Source organism: Melanaphis sacchari, unplaced genomic scaffold (assembly GCF_002803265.2).
Source record: "Melanaphis sacchari strain LSU unplaced genomic scaffold, SCAv2.0 Contig65_pilon_pilon, whole genome shotgun sequence".
NCBI lineage: Eukaryota > Metazoa > Arthropoda > Insecta > Hemiptera > Aphididae > Melanaphis > Melanaphis sacchari.
This window is the reverse complement of record NW_020271469.1, coordinates 1,277,008-1,298,001: the sequence shown is the minus strand read 5'-3', so window position 1 is coordinate 1,298,001 and position 20,994 is coordinate 1,277,008. Positions and strand designations below refer to the sequence as shown.

Here is a 20,994-nt window from a genome sequence, read left to right as displayed (position 1 = left end):
AAAGAGTAAAGTTTATATTTTAAGGTGAATTAATTATTCAAAAATGAGGAAATATAAGAGATGCATTTGTGAGATCCCAAAAAAAAAAAAAAATCAAGCCAATTTTTAACAAAAAAGTTATAGGTATATCATAATCAGCTACAATGTTTATTAAAAATTATTGTAAAAAATAAAACAGCTTCAAATTTAGATGAAACTATCCCCAGGGATATTGAAGACAACCTTGAGTCTTCAAAATCGATGGATGATTCTATGATTCTATAAATCCTAAAGTATTATCCAATAAAAAAATCGTGTAAATATCGATGTAAACGAAAGTTAGATGATCAACTTGATAGGGAAATTTTAAAAGCACTTCAAGAAGATAAAATCCCTTCTAGTTTAGATGAAGACAAATCAGTTTTTGCTTCCGTCATTCCATTAATTAAACATTTTTTTAAAGATGAAAAACTTGAATCTTTCGTATGGGCGTTATCAAATTAATTTAAAATATTAAACTACGTCGTCATCGATAACCAAATCAATCACCACATGATTCTCATTTTTACCAGTAGTGAACTCACCATATAAACGCTTTGAATACACTCGTAATTATACAGATTCTCATAATTTCTTAAATAACCAAACTAGATTAATTCCTTTAAATGCTTCTACTTATTCACTAGAATTTATCCAAAATTTTGACCAACAATAAATTTAGAAAATGGTAACATATTATGAATAGCGTATATGATAAATTGTATATTTTGTATTGTCACAATATAAAAAATATAATTTTACTCTTTATTTTTTTTTTTTAATTTTTAATACTCATAAATAATAATAATAATAATAATAGTATTGTATATTATTTTTTAGCTTACCTTATAGTAACAGCCAACATTTCCATTGGTGGTACACATAATCTCATTTAAGTGTCTTGTCCTCGTATTGTATCATTTCATTTATCCAATAAGTAATCAAAAGTTGACGCACTCATACGAAAATAATTAAGAAATTTGGTTTCATCATTTCGTAATTTTATATGCGAAGTATAAAAAGCACCTTTACATATTATATCACCACAACTAAAATATGTAACAAAAACTTTTTGACTACTTTTTTTTACGCTTTTGACACAAAAAAAGCTAATAAAGCTATTTATTTTTTTGTTCATATTAAAAAATGAATAAAATATCACCGAAATCAAAACTTATAGCACACGACGCAATTTTATAGTCATTCATGGTACAACGTGTGGATAATATATGAGTGAATATACACACATTGTATAGGTAATACTAATTTCATAACCCATTAATTTAATCCGATATTTTAGAAATTATTGGCTAATATGATAAATACATCCGACTCCAATACCGATATCGACAACTGATAATATCGGTATGTGCACAACGATCCTAACACTATTTACTGTATTAACATTAGTTAAATAAATTAAAGTATTTCACTCGTTATAATTGTATACTAGGCCAATTTTTTTTTTTTTTGATAGATGAATTGGAGAACAAATTGTTTACCATCAAATCTACCTCGATTCGAGCAGCTGATAAGACAAACATTGATAAGTAATTATTTATCAAATGTTAAAAAATTCAGATTTATTATTTATTTTACGATATTGTTACTGAAAATTGTAAATTTTGTGGAATCTAGAAGCTATGCTTGAGAAAAATCGAAAAGACTAAATTTATAGTATTAAAAGGTTACGAGTGTTACGACGTAAAAAAATTTAAATAATTTATCAGTTAGTATTACATCAATTACGTTTAATATTGAATTTTATAACACAATTATAGATACATTATAAAAATATACAATATATTTTGTTAAGAACCACATATATGTTTAGTTATAAATTATAATTGACATTTTATACCGAATATAAACATATCATAACATATATTTAGTAATTTTACTGTCTAATATAAAAATAAATACCCTACTTTCGATAAATAATCAACAAAATAAATAATATAAGAATCTACGTATGAATATTAAAATATCAAAATATGATAATATTATTTGTTATACGTATTTAAATATTCTATTTAATTTTTTTTTTTTTTTACTCAATAACAAACCGCTAAAATAATGAAAGTATGTAAATACTAAATACCAATCAAAAATAATTTACACGAGCCAAAGCAAACCAGTGTGATGTGCAATCATTTTAAATTTAAGCGTACTATGTATAATGTATTAAGTATACTGTATCTATAACAATAATATAACAATGGCAAGTATGGTAAAAGCACTTATGTCCGAGACAAAGGTTCATATTCTGGATTTCAGTAAAATGAGAAATCACTATTGTATGAATAAGACTTGAATGGATCCGTTTCATATTGTTGCAAAATAAACATTTCACTATCATGATGATTGATACAACAAATGATGCATAACCGAAGTTCATTGTGAAAAACAAATTCTCGTAAATTAAAATTTATTATGACTGTTAATAACTCGATATGATTTTAATTTTGATAAGAAGTAAATGGAAGTATTGTGCTACGTCATAAGCTTATAACTGACTACACAATTATATGAAAATTGTCAAATTATGAGAAAAATTTTGTCGCGTAAAACGGGTAATTGGTAAAATAAAAATTTAAATTGTTCACAATAATTATAATATTCACATAGGTGTATTGTAGTTAAATATTAAAACTAAAGTATTTAAGACTTACCGGAAGAGCTCGGTCATTTATATCTGAGAACGAATCCACTAGATGAACGTGCTCTTCGACCACTACCTTGTCCATTTGCAAAGTGTAATATCCTAAAGTTTTGTCGCACTGATGTCGTTGATGACTAAGTAGTTGCACGATGAGCACATCGTCGTTTTCTAAGTGTTTTGATAATGGCCATTCAAAGTTCTAAAAAAAAAAAAAAACACGCATGACATTTCTTCTAAATAACTATATAGATGCACAATAAATATTTACAATATTGTGTCGATAAGCTAAAGTGATTTTTGTAAATGTTTGAAATGTACTAAAACCATTCAACAGTTATTATTTTTTATAAGTTATGGCCATACAAATTATAAATTTATTTTTAAAATCTCTTTTTAATTATAAAAGTTTCATAATAATATTTTATTTTTTTACCATATAATTTTAAATTGCGTGCTACAAAAATGTATGTTTGTTTTTGTTTGCTTATTTTATATGGCCTATGACCTACGTCCTATGGTTTTTTTAAAAATTAATTATCAAGTATAATTAACTTTAGAAATAGTATAATTGTCCAAAACATATTTTTTTATTATTGATTTTTTAAGCCCGGTAACTAAGGCCATTAGCTATAAAAGGTACGCTTAGTTTTTTTCTTTTTTTCTTTTTTGTAGTTTATAGGGTTATAGAACATGTGTATATATGTGTGAACCATGAATTTAACGATAAGAAATCTGTCACTCATCCGAGAACTAGTGACACCGGCCAATGTTTAACCTCAGAATGCGTAATAGTGCTTGAAGCCAACCACCACACCACACCAGGCTTCCCAAAACGTATTTTTCACAATTGTAATTTAAAAATGTAAACCTTATAAATCGTGTAATTACACCTAATTAAAATATTAATTATTACATTAATAATAATAATTTATTATAATACTTAAATTAGACATATTTTTTAATATGCATTAAATTATTTGTATAAATTATTTTAAATTTATTTTATTTTATCATTTCCTTTTTATTCGTATAAACACTCAGTTTTAGTAAATAAAAAATTAAAATAATACAGCATTTTTATTTGAAAAAATAATATTATCTCAAAAATATTTTTATATTTTCTTTTTTGTACAAAACAAGTATATACAAATTAAATCATAATACATATTTAGTTAAATATAAAAATTTTTTAAACAAATAATACTTATTTATAAAACAATGAAGTTTCAAACATTTTACGAAAAGTGCCACGTCGTGTATATGTATAGGTACTTAAATAATGTATTGAAATATTTTAATAATAATAATTACAATCTAAAACAATCTTACTAACCTTGCATTTTATACATTTTATTATCTAGCCTCATTACTGTTATTGATCAAATATACACAATTGCATTTATTTAAATTCAGATATGTCATACATTTTTATAAAAGTTTTATTAATAAAATAAAAAGTTTAATGGTTAACAATGTTTTTAAATTGATACTGTATCGAGCCTTTATAACTAATAATACACACTTATATACATATATATATATATATTTCTGTAAGTATAAATGTATATTATATAATATAACAATCTTATAGTAAACACACATTAACACATGAAAGAAACGATAAGCTTACAGTATATCTTAACCAAAAAAAATAATTATTATTTTATTTTATTATAACCTTAAACACGAGCTAAAGTAGTGTGTTTTGCATTAGGCATGCATTGACACGCAGAATATCTGGCAGGTGCATCCGTGAGATAGATACTAAATGTAAGAGGTTGAGGTTGATCGTAAATCAAATATAGCCATTTGCGATAATTGCAATAGGGATAAAAGCTCTAGCCTAAGAAAGCTGGTCCTTAGACTGACAGGGCTTTATCAGACGTCGTATCATACAACATTTGAAGCAATGTCTTCCTATCTACTACCAATTTATTATACTCATAATTCATTTATTTTGGGCTTAGTTAGATTTCAATAAACATATACACTTAAAAAATATATTCATCAAACTATACAGAGATTACTCAAAATTCATATTTTGACTTATATCAAATTAGAGTTTGTAACAAAATTAGCACTCTGGACAGGGTCCCGCTCAAAAATAAGGTTATCGGGTAGAAAAAAAAATTAAGAAATTTTAAGAAATTTTTTTCAAAATCTTTTTTTTAATTAAATTCCTACTTTTCAGGACTTTGAAAAACAATTTATTCAAACACTATGGGGGGTGAGGGGGGGGGGGAATAAAAACCTCTAAAGAAAGACCCTGGTTTCTACAATGAAGGAATGAAGAAATGAAGAGTGTTGTAATTTTTAACACTCTTCTGCGAGTATTTAAATATAAGTAATATTTATTATAAGTAACCTGTCTTCTATTTTACTATATTATATACATACATAGTATAATTTTATGTAAAGTGTTCACATATTTTACATAGAGAGAGAGAGAGAGAGAGTGAGAGAGAGATAAATATTTTGGGTATACATTTTTTAGTAATTAATAATTAAAGTGAATAAATGAGTAATAAATGTAAAATAAACAATAATATATTATTGTGTGGTAGACTTGAAAAAAAAAATAATAAGTTGAAATTGAAATAAATAAATAATTAATTCGTTGAAAATATTTTAAAGCCCAAAAAGTAAACCCTTAATTTAAGAATTTATCGTAAAAAATAACCTGGGAAAATCATTATTGTTATAAAAATACAAGTAATTATTCTCTTATATTATATATATTTTTTTTTTGTAACATTACATAATATATATTTATTTAAATTAAAATTGAATGTTTTTTTTTCGTTGTACTGCCGATACTATTTCTAATATTTAAATTAATTTAATTTTTTTTTCTTTTGTAAAACGTAATACCTCAAGATCATTTATAAACAATTCTTTCAATTGCTATTTTGATATGAAGACAATGTCAAAAATATAAAGTTATAAAATAAAGATATAACCTATATAAAATACACGATTTTTTTTTTGTTTTTACATTTTTATATACCAACACTAAGAAAAATTAATTTATTAATCATAATAATGATACTTAAGTTTACAAAATATACAAATTATGATGACGAAAGTTAATTAATATTATTTAAATTAACCGAAGACAACTTTTACATAGATAATTGTTTATTTTACAGTTAAGGATATTAGAAAGTTATAATAATAATTATGAAAAATAAATTTTAAAAATAGATAATAGAAGTGAGAAATAATATATATTTATATATTATATTATGTTATCTACGAAACTCGTCATATTGAGAATCATTTTATATTTTATAATATGACTTATCGTTCACTTTTAAAATTAGTTTAGTTCATAATTTTAAATATAAATTGATAATAAATATTATATATGTATATTCAATCAAAGTAAAATTAATGGATGGAAACTTTTTATAGTATCATTCAGTTATGTGTTATTGAAGTTTCCGTTGATATTATGGCGTATTGACAAATTCTCAGATTATTATAATTTTATAATATGACTAGTACGAGGTAAATGCAATGTGATTTCTTCCTTAATAACAGTGAAAAACGTTTCGCATCTTAAAGTGAGAATTATTCTTTTAACTTTATACATTCATGGGTGATGGCTGATGTTTAATACTTGTCATTGAATAATCCCTTTCCGTTAATATACATACGAATACGTTATATTGTATTAAAAAGGTGTTAAATTTATGCTTAAAAATGTAGGTTGAATAAGATCAAAGATTTAGCTTATAATCGTTATATTATATTCTCAACATGTATTTAGAAGATTAAAATAAAACTTGACGGCTTTGAAAAAGTAGTTCCAAATTTAATTTTTTTTAAGCAAAAATTGAGTTTTATTTTATGTTAACAGTAGTGTGTAATAAAATTGTACACTGAAGTTAATAATTATTTGAAAATTGCATATGTTGAAAAACATATTTTGCTTACACTTTTAAGGTATAATTATTATAAAAATAATAAAATGTATAATAATATTGAATAGTTTAAAATACTCGTATCTATATAGCCGTTAAAATTGTTAGCAAGTACTTTAAAATAACATTAGTTTGTACTATTTAGTATTGAAAACCTAAATTTTCGTCATGGCTTTTAATTTAGATGATTTAAAAAAATGAGTATCAAAAATATAAACAGTCATTTGGTTAAAAAAAAAAAATGTTTGTATTTCCGTAAATACTAGGTACACGAATTATGCCAAAACTATAATAGGTACCTACTAAATGATTATATTAAATTTATAGCTGCAAAAACTTTTCATCTCAAAAACGTGCACACCATAAAATATTGGTTCAATGTGCACTAACAGCAAATACCTAAGACAAAATGGAAAATATTTAAATTTCTAAGTTCTATTCAGGTCTATTGGAAGACGATCAGTTATGTCTCAATATGAAATTGCATTAAAATATACGCGATTTTTGTCGATCCGTTTTTGGTAAAAACTAGTTGAACCCACTCCAACATCCATCCTCGTCGCTAACAGAAACACAAATGACTTATAAAATATATACCTATACCAGGGGTGGGCAACTGGCGGCCCGCGGGCCGCATCCGGCCCGCGAGCCTTTTTTATCTGGCCCGCGCTACATTTTCAAATTGCATTAGGTATAGGTATACAATTTTAAACTTTATCGTCTATACTCTATAATCTATAATGTCTAGTATAGTAGAAATCGACTTACAGATGAAACATTAAGTCACCTACTTCGTGTTTCTTCGTCCGAAATAGAAGTCGATTTTGCCGCGTTGTCATTAGAAGCCACACATCCTCAAAACTCTCACTAAACTGCAAATAACTATTTATATTTAAATATTTAATTAAATTATTTTCAATAACGCTTTTTGTATTACCTATGTCCTATTTCATTATAAACAAAATAAATGCTATTTAAAATGTATATTTTGAATGACCTTTTTTTTTTTTTTTTGCTTTCTATGCTCTGGCCCGCTATATTTTAAATTTCTAAAAATTGGCCCTATAGTAACTGTGAGTTGCCCATCCCTGACCTATACAATAAAAAATATGCCCGGATCTACAGGTTGCTGGTTGACCGTTCAGATTTGTCTTTCGCGCACAGATCACTATATCGATTGGATTCCGACTTGACGCGTCGTTCATCGCAACTCACCTACTCAATGACGACGCGTATGTATATTGCGCCGTATGGTAGAGTAGTAACTTCCTACCGTCCGGAACTGAACGTATCCGCTTGTCTCGGCGCGATCGTCAATAGGATATCCGGATTTTAGGTGTTCTAAACCGGACTCGCTGCGACAGCGAGCCGCGTTGCACTGCAACACGATAAGTGTCGTTTTCGAGCTGCTGTTTATGCACCCGACCGGCCGTCCGTTATTTAAACTCTTTTCTGTCATCTTCCGGACGCTTTGCATAACCAATCTCCAATTTTTGTCCACGAATTACGCGCTTTTCCACGGGCACGTGTGCCCAGCTGATTGCACAACGCGTACACACGCGACCCCGTTTTCGCAGTCGTTTTCAATACCTCTCTTTTGACGCGTTTGACGTCCCCGACTTAACACGTCCGTAGTCGTTTGTGTCAACAAACGTCATCGGACGAGTTGTCATCGGCACGCTGCTTTATCGTTTTTCATCATTCTGGGTGTGTTTTTTGTGCACAGACACTCCGTTACCACCATCGAGTTGTTCGTCAAAAATATATTGTCAAGTACGTCATATCGCAAATCAAACTAATCAGCGAACCCGTATTATTATCAATAAGGCGTGTATTTTTATTTTACGGTAGTTTTATTTTGTTTAGTAATTCTCCCGTAACACGATAATAACCATATTATGGTCGTATAACAATATTTATTATTTATATTAAATCAAATTTCTGTATGTCGTGAAATACGTAATATAGTGATAATAATATTAGATATAGTTCACTCTTCAATTTTTCGTAGATGTCTATTTTTCTAAATTTATTTATTATTATCATGTGTACGTTGGTATTTAAAAAAGTACTTACTTTTTTAACCTAATAAATTACAACGGTCAAAAATAGTAAAAATATACCATTTTTAAAAACTTTATTTGTGATTAATATAAATTATGTAAAAATCATTGATAATACTTTAAATTTTCTTGATAATGAGCATCTACAGTTAAAATAATTGTATTCATAGTATAAACTTAATTAACCACTTTTTAAAACAATTTTAAAAGTTCATTAAAATAATGATTATTGCAAGAAAATAAATTTAAATTCCATGTTAGTTTAATGCTAAAACACTTAATCTGAAAATTTTTGGCCAACATTTAAATTTACAACTCTATACAAAAAATTATATAAAAATTATTTACAAAATGTTAATAGTGCCTACTCATGTTCAAAAAAACTATATTTAAATTTCAATTTCATTTCATGAAAAAATAGTTACTGAATACAGACTTTAAAAGGTTTTAAAATAACTGCTTATTATTAAATTTTACAGTTCAGTAAGCATTAACATAATGATATAAAAACATAAAGTTCATACTATGTTATGCAATTACGTTGGATTTATTTGATATTTATGAGAGAATATAATACTATATACTTTTTATATATATAATAGTATCATTGAGAACTTATTTATCAAATGTGAAAAATAACTATACAAAAACAATAATTTGTATCGTTCATTACGTAATTAAACTTTGTAACATTTTGTACATTATGTCCATCTAGATAAATGTGAAACATTCAAGAGGTAATAATACTTTTTTTTTTAAAAGTATAAGAATATTATGAAGTTTATTGAATCAAAATAAAATGACAAAGATACATTTTTCAACTAATAAAGTTTAATCGTCATAGTAAAAAGTGTTAAAAAGTCTCAAAGAAATTTAAATCTTTGGTTTTTTAAAGTTACTTTATGGTTAGTTTACTATGGAATATAAGAGTAATATTCAATTTGATAACAATAAATAGTTGGTATACATTATACATAATACCTATTTAATGGTTGGAATTCAATTGTAATTTTAATTTCCTTTGGTGCACGGTAAAAAAAAAAAAAGTTAAAAATAATTTAAAATTACAATTCATTTCACAATTTTATTTCCAAGTATACAAATATAATTTGCTTTAAATATTTTTTAATAGTATTAATATGTAACTAATTTACCTAAAAAATAGAAAGAGGACATAACAACTTTTAAATTATCCATATAGGCTATAGTAATTTAAAACTTTATTTATTGAACTACAGTAGGAATTATTTTGTAATATTAAATTAATTAATATAGTATAATATTATAATGAATATTTATTTTCCGAAATTATTTCCAGCAGTATAAAGTTATCACTCTAATTATTATTAATCTGAGTATATTGTTTCAAAAACGGATACCACTATAGTTAATGAACAGTTAATAAATTATTAAACCTATACCATCAAGAGTAATCTAGCCGTTAAGAGCAATTCAAAAATATTACCCTTAAAATAAACAAAATATAACGGGATGATATAATATTTTGTTTTATTTTTTTGGATATTTGTGTCATTAACAATGGAGTTATTAATTAATAAATTATTTAACAATTATTTAGAAAAAAATACCTATACTTATTATATACCTATCTATGTTATCTACGTAATTTATTATGAAGCAACAACTACCTATACCTGACCTCATATCAAATGTTACCCAAAAAATTGAACATTTTTACTATTCCAAATTGTTACGAAAAACAATACTACACAAAAATAAAAAATAAAAACACATCTTTAAAAAAATCTTATTGCTCCATTTGAAATTTAAAATTGGAATATCGCATCACGACACATTATAAATGAACCAAATATCAGTAAATTTACCAACTAAGAATTAAATCTTAAAAAATTTTACTTTTTATGCAATCAACAAAATATTACAAATATTTAACTTAACAGTGGTAATAATAAAAATAAAGCAACCGTTACTGAATGTGAATTATGGGAAATTCATTATGAGAATCTATGATGAAATTTATTTTCCAATTTTTCGAAAAATTTAAAGCAATATTAAAAATAACTCATTGAAGTACAGTTTGTGTTTAATTTCTAATCTATAGATAAATTGATTTTTATACCTTTTAAAAAAAAGTTTAAAAAAAAAACAACAATAACCCTCTTTTAACGTAATTTTAAATAAAGGAAAATTTGAAACAAACAGCAATAAAGGTCTAAACTTTTCTGATGGGAAGTTGTATTTTACGCATCTAGACGATATTTTTGCTAGATCACTTATACTAGTAACTTAGCCCCCAGGGTCATATTGCCGTATTATGTAGTTTGAAATTATTTACAATGCAATATTACGAAACAGAATACTGGATATAGAATTGTTTTTACAACTTTTTTATAAAAAAAAGAAAAGAGATTATTTTAAACTTCTTCATGAACAAAAACCAAAACCAATTTCTGTCCGAATATATAGATTACATTTGAAATATCTAGGGATATCAATAAAACTGTCTAATTATCCTATAAAAGTCATATTATAAAAAGTTTAATGTTCCTTAACTTAGTACGGATTTTAAAAAGACTAATGTCTGGAATATAGTTCAATAAAAATAAAGACTTGCTTTAATTCTTAAGTTGTTTAAACTTTTTACAATGGTAACTCTATTTCAGTTCTAATAATTAATATTATTATTCAGGGGCTGTTTTATTAAGTAAAATTTACAATGTATATTAGTACAGCATACACACATATGTATGTTATGGTTGAATATAAAATTATATATTTTTTTTTCAATAAATATATATATATTGATTTTATGTTTATTACCAAAAGTGGCTTGATTCAAATTTAAAAAAAAAAAACTTTAAATATTCTAACAAAAAAAAATTGAATTTGAATGTATTTTTACTTTTTTACGTGAGTATATTAAAAAATAGTATATAGTAGTTTTAGAAAAAAATGTTATGTATTTGAAGCTGATGTAAACCTAATTTCAAAAGAAATGAAACAATAGAATTTTACACTGCGAGTTTTTAATGTGAAGTTTTATTATTTTATATCCACATAATTCATCTTCAAACACTATTTTGAATGTAACTAAAATTTATAGTTTTTAAATATAATATAAATTAATATCCGGAGTGTGTCATAATTTTGAATTATACGAACAAATATATCGCAATAACAAAATTACACGAGGATACTGAAAATGACAAGCAGTAAAATTGTGTTTTTAAAAAAGGAAATAAAATATTTAAAAAAACACTTGTTTCTTATTTTATTTTTAACGTATTGCGTACATGGAAATTATTTAAATCTGTATTAAGCAATGAGTTTAATGGTTTTAAAATATTTTAATAATTTTTTATATTAGTTTCAATATAGTTTTAAATGTTTTATTTGTTTAGATTACAATCAAAGTTTCACGTAGTATACGTAATAGATATTAAAATAAAAGATATTTTATTTTTTCGTTTTCATAGTAGTTTCCATTGAGGTGAAATATAAAAAATGTATATGCATACTGCATAATTATAAAATATTAAACATAAATTATAAATTTAAGATTTTGAATTTCGTTTTTTTTTCTCATGAACCGTTTTTTTTTTTTTTAAAGTTTAGAAAAAATATTCTTATTTTTATGACTTCTTTTTAGGTAAAAATTATATTATATTACATTATTTGTATACAGTATTTATTTACTGTTGCTGGTCATAATATCATTTGACTAATTTTTATACATATTTCAAGTATTTCCTTTATCGTGTTTTTTAGTCAACTTCTTTAATTTTATTTTTTATAATTATTACAATACTTGCATGTTTTACTATGCTAATTATTTAATTAAACATTCAAGCTTGACAGTAAATTTTTATCATTTTTATTGTTGTTTTTTATAATTTGTTTATTATTACTTTTAAAATGTATAGTTTAATTATTTCTAACGAGCTCTGTATTTGTTTTAGGTACATATTTTTACTACCTTTTTTTGTCTGTTCATACATAATAATTTTAAAATAACTTATTAGTTTTCATAAGGATTTCTTTAACTGGACTGTTTTAACTTTTTTTTTTTTAATTTAATAAATTTATATTGGTTCAAAAATTTTAAATTCAAAATAAAAACAATAAAATAAATATGGCTTTAGTGAAGATGATTAAACGAAATATCCTTTCACTGTACCTGCTCTACATTTTATATAAAATCATCTTTTTTTATTTCTTGACATAACAATTTTGGCTACCATCATAATATTTCATTTTCAATCCCTTTATTATCTTTATTTATTTTCTTATAAACTTCAATACTTGGCACTCTTAGATCTTTTTTTACTACAGATCATTTATTGATCTTTTTTTTTGGTTCGGCATCGCGACTTTTTTTCTTAAGAGTTTAATTATCATGCAACTCTTAATGGTTCATTTACTTTTCTATACATAATTCTAACCACTGGGTCCTATGACTATTGATAAGTTAGTCGCTGTCGCTATAAAAAACATAATATCCTTTAGTTTTCTGTTGTATCATATTTAATAACATATTGTGTCTGCGTCACAAATACTATCCTAAAATGTTTATGAATATTTCGTTTTGAGCTCTATTTTTATTATGCTCGTTGTTTTTTAAGCCTCTCAGTAGTTACGAGGTTAGATTTGATATTTATTCTTCTAAAAATAGCTAAGAAAATTTACTAATGAATTAAAAGTCTTTTTTCAATTTAGTTAGATGCCTATTTTATTTGTTTATTTGAAACTTGAAAGTACTATTGAGTTTTAAATTTTAAGTTGGAAACAGTATTTCAAATTGTATAACTTAAAGTAGAAAACTTTAAAAACAAAATCATTTAAAAATAAAAATACTGAATAAATTATTATTTATTTATAACCATTTTTTTTTTTTTTTTTTATAGTTTTCAGGAAATAGTTCAGTAATTCTTATTTTAACATGCATACAGAAAAAAATACGTTGAACTTCTTATTTATTTTACAAGCTACGGATCACGTTTAAATCATTGCTTCCATTTTCCATGTAAAAATGTTTGTTAATGAAAAAAAAAATAAATATAAAACACCAATACTTTCTAAATTAGGTACTTTGCTGTGTTCAAACTTCTCTAATGTAACAAATAGAGTAACGGATTTTCATGATAAAATATTATATTTATCTCAGTTTTTTTTTAAACAGTAGATTATATAAAGTGCATGCGATTATTGGAGCTTTATATTTTGTTTGTAATGCATGGATTATAATAAATTACTAAAACGTTAAACAGAACATCATTTATATTTTCTACCGACATTTTATGGTTTTTTTATTATTATTATTATTATTATTAAAATGAACAATGTAATAGAAAAATGTAATATTTAGTCTTGAGACAAATTAATAATTTTTATCGATATATTCATATACTAAGACCTAGTTCATCATTTATTTGGTAAGACACATTTTTATGCCTATATAACTAATGATTATGGACCATAGTTTAAATATGAAGCCTATGTGACTAATCTAAAATAATATTTTAACTTACGGAATATTTTTTTTTTATTATTATTATTACCGTTACCACTAAGTGACAGAGGTTGCACGATACAATTTACATAATTTAACTTCAAATTTAAGTGTGAAATCAATTTATATGATCAACTGATCAACGAATTAATTGAGTCAAATTGTTGAGAAAATTACCATATATCCATATTCAAAATATTATCCATTTTACCACGCGTATAATATTAATAAATACGTATTGTTAAGTACCACAAAAATGTAGTAAGAAAAAAATCATATCCCTAAAGAGTATTTATCAAACTAATCCAATAATGATATATACAACTGAAATTATACCTAATACAAATTTCTAATACATTTCAAAACTGCATTCAGAGATTTAAAAATTAATTTTCAAATGTATTCAACGTTTGTTTTTATTGACCAGACTTCCATATGGAAGTAAGACGTCTTCACTAATCGGCATTTTTAAGATTCTATACCCGCGAGGTGGATAGTTTGTCATTAATTAATTAATAGGTCACCATTTAAACATCGATCGTTAATAATGAATAACTAAATGATATAATATAAAATGTTAGAATCATAATAGCTGGCTATAATTATTGTGAAGACAGACATGCTGCAGAGCTACATATATAAGTATTATATCTAGTATAATATTATAGAGTTTGGCATAGTACTCGATATTGAATGGCTTTAAGTTTAATAATTAAATATACTATTATAATATTTCATATAATTGTGAACTTTTTTTTTACCAGTAAAAAAAAAAAAACAATTCATTCTAAATAACGGTCATAGAAGCGTAAAAATAACTATCTATCGCTAAGGTATTTATGAAAAATAAAGGTAACGTCATTTTTATTTTACCTTGATCCAACGTTCTCGAATAATACTCGTTTGCCTTTGGGAAACGTCCAACTAGATTCTTTGGGTAGGAAATCGATACTAGTCTAGTTTGGTACCTATACCTTTATGGAATGTTTTCCAGTTTCAACACTAACATTTATATGAAACGCGTTTCGTGAAAACTGCGAATTGCGAGTGGTATTTCAACGTAAAACGTTATCAGTCAATTATAGATATAATAACAAGTGTTATTTTTATATATTAAGTATACCTATAGGATAGCTCTACAGTGTTATTTAGATTTTATTTTAGTGTATTGCACGTAGTGTAATGTGTTCTTATAAAATTTATAAAATTTAAATGTAATTCCTAGAGAATTAATCACAGATACAAAAGTTGTTAGATGTCATATATGTAAAAATAATTTTAAAAGTATCTAGACTCAAGTATAAATAAAAGTTCTACGCAATAAAATTGTATTAAATACTTAAGGTCAAGCGTGATCGATAAAATCATCTTGTATACGAATGTAATATTTTACTTTAAAATCAGAAACTTATTTATGATATAAGACACTGGATACTTATTGGGTAGATTAATCACCCAACTAGGTTAGTACTTTTTCTGACAATTATTGAAATTATTTTTTATGTCTTTAATAATTTTTATTAATGTGCTAATTGTATAACGACGGATGAAAAATAATTGTATACTGAACGCTATGATCGGGTTTCTTGATCATAAAAAATTTTTTATTTTTTTTTTAATAATTTTTTTTCTTCCAATTAAGTTAGACAACCCATATAAAATTACTTTTTATCGTAAAATTAAATTAAATATAAATTTTAATGATAGAAGTAAACAAATAATTCACATTAGGAAAGATTTATAAAAAAATTTAATTAAATGTTCAAATGTTTTATTTTGTATTTTTGTATTACATAATAAATATCGCATTTAAAAATTAAGGTTAATATAAATCTGATATCAAGCAAACACTTTGGTAGTTAATAACCAATGAGCGTTTATATTAATTTAAAGCTCATAAATATTCTGAGGTAAGAGAGAATTCTGAGATGTATTATTATCTACTTGTACATCTACTCCTTTCCTCTTGTTCTAACTTTAAAATACGATGCTATGGTAGTTATAATTAATTAGTTGATTTTAGATCATTATAAAATCATATATATATATAATATTATGTAAAGTCTTATCGCATAAACATTTGAATAACGTAAGTTAAAATGATGCTTGATTTACTAGAAAACTTCTTAATATTGAATAAAAAATTAAATATATGATAAAAACTTATCATAAACTATTGAACATACAAAAACCTCATAAATTATACACAATAAAATAAAATAAAAAAGCTAAAAAGCATAATTATAATTTTTATTAAAAATTTAAATTTAGTTTTTTTTTTTTTTATAGTTTAATAGGTGATCCAACAAACATCGAATATTATAAAAGAATAAATTTGTTTGATATTGCATTTGAGATTCTTTACACCACTATACACTACATATTATTATGATTGAAATATATGCCTTGGAGGTAATAAGTGAATAACAACATGGTTTTAAAAAGTAACATCGACTATAGTTTTTATAAATTCAACCGAAGACAAATCATATACAAATACTATCAGTATGATGAGGAGCTATAAAATATATTTATTGATTTTAAACAGACCTATTATAGCATCAATAGAAGTCAGGTATGTAATTCTCCATAAATTTTGATTATACAAGATGATCTTGTAATGACATGAAATGCTATAACAGTATTTATAGTTAACTATTATAATATACATAAATACCTGTATATATATATATATATCCTAAACGGCTAGACACGTTTGTCAATATAGTGGTGTAAGTATACCACGAAAAATATTGATCTACTACTTTGTCCATCTAAACTTTAAATACTTATAACTCATAAACTGCTTTCTACAAAATTTGAATTTTAAAGATTGAAATAAACCAACAATTTTTCTGTTTCAATATTATATTGAAAAAAAATAATAAATTATATCAAATATGTCACCATAATGAGTGAAGGTTATTAAATGAATCATCTGGTATAAGTACAAGTATTATGAACAAAGTAAGTATATAAGTATTTATATATATTATATTAAATTTAATTGAATATTCTAATGTTTCTCATATGGTTTTCAGTGAAAATTTAAGCTATTAAAAAAAAAAAAACTATCAATAATTTAGACTAAAGATGCTTCTATATATATATATATATAAAAGTAATTCAAATTTTTGTTTTTAATAGTTGAATGAGAATATATTAATTTAACTAATGGCATTTATTTTCCTTGGACCTAAAAGTAATATTTATGTAAAAAGAGCATAATTTTATACATGCATGTTTATCGAAAGTGTATAACAATGTTTAATAGCTTTTAAGTTATAATAATATACCACTAAGAGAATAAGTTTTGAAAACTTTTGAAATTTTAAAACTTTTGGTATATTATTATATTTGCACATCATAAATATTATCAATGGGTTATTTCGGAGCAATCCGAATCCACAAGAATTATATTACTAAATTTGAATCAAACAGTATTCTAACAGTATGAGCTGATTAAGTCATTTTATGATATTAGTTTTTGTAAATGTATATTAACATTTGAAAGTGATAATATTTACCGTATATGATGGTGATAGATTTAAATAAATAACTATGATAATATGATTTACGCATATAACCAACAAAATAATTAATTATTATTCAGTTTATGTGAAATTTACCCTTATAAATTACAATATAGCTATTACTCATAGTGACACCTGATATTATATTACTGTATTTACATATTATCCTTAAAATCTACTCACATGGCAAATCAATATTATAATGATAATATGTCAATGTCAAAGTATACTAACATAATATTCAACAAAAATTTAGATTTTCGTGTTGTAACTAGTCGTACCATACTTGTTTTCTGGATATTCATCCATTTGAGTGCACTTAGCAAATTATTGTTACAAAATAAAATTTCAAAAATGTACAATATATTAATAATTTCTCCAATTATTAATATATTATTACTGAAAAAAATAAAAACTGGTAACAAAGGTTTTAATGATATTTTTATTAAATGAATTTCATTTACCTCTTACAAAAACAAAATTAGATGTAAATTAAATTGTGATAACATTTTAAAATATATGTATTTAATTAAAATTTAGTCAAAAATATTACTAAAAAATACAAGTACGTATACAGATCTAAACATTCGAAATAGGTAGGGGGTTGGTACCAACTTTTATTTTGTGAATATTTAAGTAATTTCATATCTTATTCAATATTTTTTTTTAAATACAAATAGTTTTATAAATTATGTTTAAATATTGTAGCTATAATTTTAATAGGTAAGATCACTATTAGTATTCCTTAAGTCAAATTTTAAACACGTGTTTTTAATTTTGACTTATTCAAATTACAAATAATTATATTTAAGTTAAGATTATTAAATATTACATATTACATTTATATTATAGTGACAGTTTCATTTAATATTTAATAGTATTACACATAATATATGCCTTAATCATGGCAACTACTAATTAGGAATTTGGAAAACGAATAATTCATTTATTATTTAATGTATAATATTCTTGGTGTAGGTATAGCCTATAACTAACTATTAACTGACGTGCATCCTCGTGGGAATACTTGAGAGTTATTTATATCACTACATTTGTCAAAAATTAGTTTTCTGTATGTTGGACAAATGCTTAGAAATTCTATATTATAGGGGTATAGTATAGTTGTTTTTGCTTAAACAAATTAAAATTCTTACAATACTTAACATTAATTATTTTTTAAATTTAATTCTAATCATATTAATATTCTTAAGATCAAAGTAACTATTTAAGATTCTTTCATATATATATATATATATAAGTGGTTTAAATGTTATTATTATTTAGATTACATTTTAGATTCTCAGCAGAGAGATGACTGTGTTTGTTTTACGATGGTGGAGAATGAAGGTGAATTCTAGTAAAAAAATGGATCTAAATAAAACTTTGAAGTATCCTCTATCTATTATTTTAATAATGATCACTACTTTCTTTATATAGTATGCAAATACTTATGTAATATTTATTTGTTCACAGCCCATTTTCATTTTTTATTAAGGTTATTACACCATGTACAATAGAAAATGACTATGTAAAAATCTTCATAATACCATATAAATATAACAGGAAGATTTTACATTGTTTGACTGTTGGTTTGTCTCACAAATAAAAATGTTTATCATGTGAGCTTTTGATTTTTTAAATCTTATCATAAAAATTGAAATAATTTTATAAATAATAAATAATAAATATCAAAAACAATGTTTTTTTAAATAAATCGTATTCTTTTATTTATGTACACTCGAAACATATGCAGTACAACTATCCTGGATTTTTCCTAGCATGAAAATTAAATTATTTTTCATTATCTAATAATTGTACTCATAAATAAAGTTGAATAAAAATTAGTATAGTATATACAATTTTTCTCGGTAAACTAATAACTATCTGTTTTACTAATATTTATTGATCTGTATAATAAACCAGAATATGTATTTTCAAAGTAAACTTTGTGATTAATAAATCACATTATATTATATTATATTATGTTACTTTTGTTTAAAGTCAATGTTATTAACATTACATTTTATTTAAAAAATAACATTTATAACATTTGAGAGTTTAAGTAGCTAACAGATGATTACACTTAACTCACCTCATTTCAAGTTTTTATTATTTTAAACAATTAAATGGAATAATAAAGGATAAACATTATATTTAAGATCTTTATTTTAAAATAATAATAATTGTTTGTAATTCAATCATATTATACCTATTCTTCAATACTGTATTTGATATAAACCGCACAAATGAGTTAGTGAGTGTAAGCAATAAAGATCTAATTTAGGAGTAGAAAGTTATTTATATTTATATTTATACTTATTAAAGTATTATGGTTGTTTGAATTATTTTACGAATAATCTTTTGACTGATATTAATAATAACAACAAACTATAACTTTACGTGTTTTATAGTATTGCGATTATAAATACTACGTTTTGTATACACTTCAAAGTTATGGACGTAAATACAAACTGTGAGTGTTCACGGATAACACTTAGGTACACAGTATTGTCAGTATAATCGGCGCGCCACAGTTCACCATTAAATAAACATAAAGAACATTTTAAGTCAAATAAAAAAACCATTAATCTATACACTAATATGTATGTGTGTGTGTTTTAATTAAATACAACTTCTATTATCCTAATGTCATTATTGACACGGCGAAACAATAACTATTGTTATATTGATTAATCGCAATTCGATTATATAGATTATTTATCTAAACAATTTCACACAAGTATCCTAATTTGTTTTAAAGTTGCATCCGCAAACACTTTTTTACAAACTGATAACACGTATTTTTTGACATTTTTAATTTTTTTTTAAATACATATAAATTTTTTTTATTTTTGAATATATAATTTTTGGATCAATGAAAATAATTTACATTACATCACTTTAAATGTTGTCTTGTGAGCTATTTTTCATTATTTTCATGTTTATTTAAGAAAAACATAATTAAAACTTAAAATTAACAATTTAAATTAAGTGTTTTTAACCATAGATTTTTAAAGAGTCAAAGTTTATTTACTTTAACTGATTTGTATTAGAGTATTAGAGTAACCTATTTTTAAAGTTTGCTAAGTATAAAGGCAATTTTTAATTGTATAGAAAACATATTATACTTGATATTTCATACTATATATTATAATGCTGATGACTTTCTAAACAATTTCAATTTTTATTCAAACGTTATGGGTGTTATAGTATAATATATGAAAAATATTTTATAAGCATTTAGGCATCTATTAAAAGTAGATCCAAATGTACTTAAACAAACACTTACAAGTTTTTATTT

General features: G+C 23.9%; 1 protein-coding gene across 3 annotated transcripts in view; it reads right to left on the bottom strand.

Moving 5' to 3' along the window:
• The window catches only part of LOC112600525 (otoferlin-like), a 138,315-nt gene that overhangs the window by 59,945 nt on the left and 57,376 nt on the right, over positions 1–20,994 (bottom strand). For all 3 annotated transcript variants that reach the window (XM_025347772.1, XM_025347771.1, XM_025347773.1), the window contains exon 3: positions 2,691–2,879. In XM_025347772.1, coding sequence (XP_025203557.1) covers positions 2,691–2,879 — 189 coding nt within the window. The remainder of the gene's footprint in view (positions 1–2,690; positions 2,880–20,994) is intronic.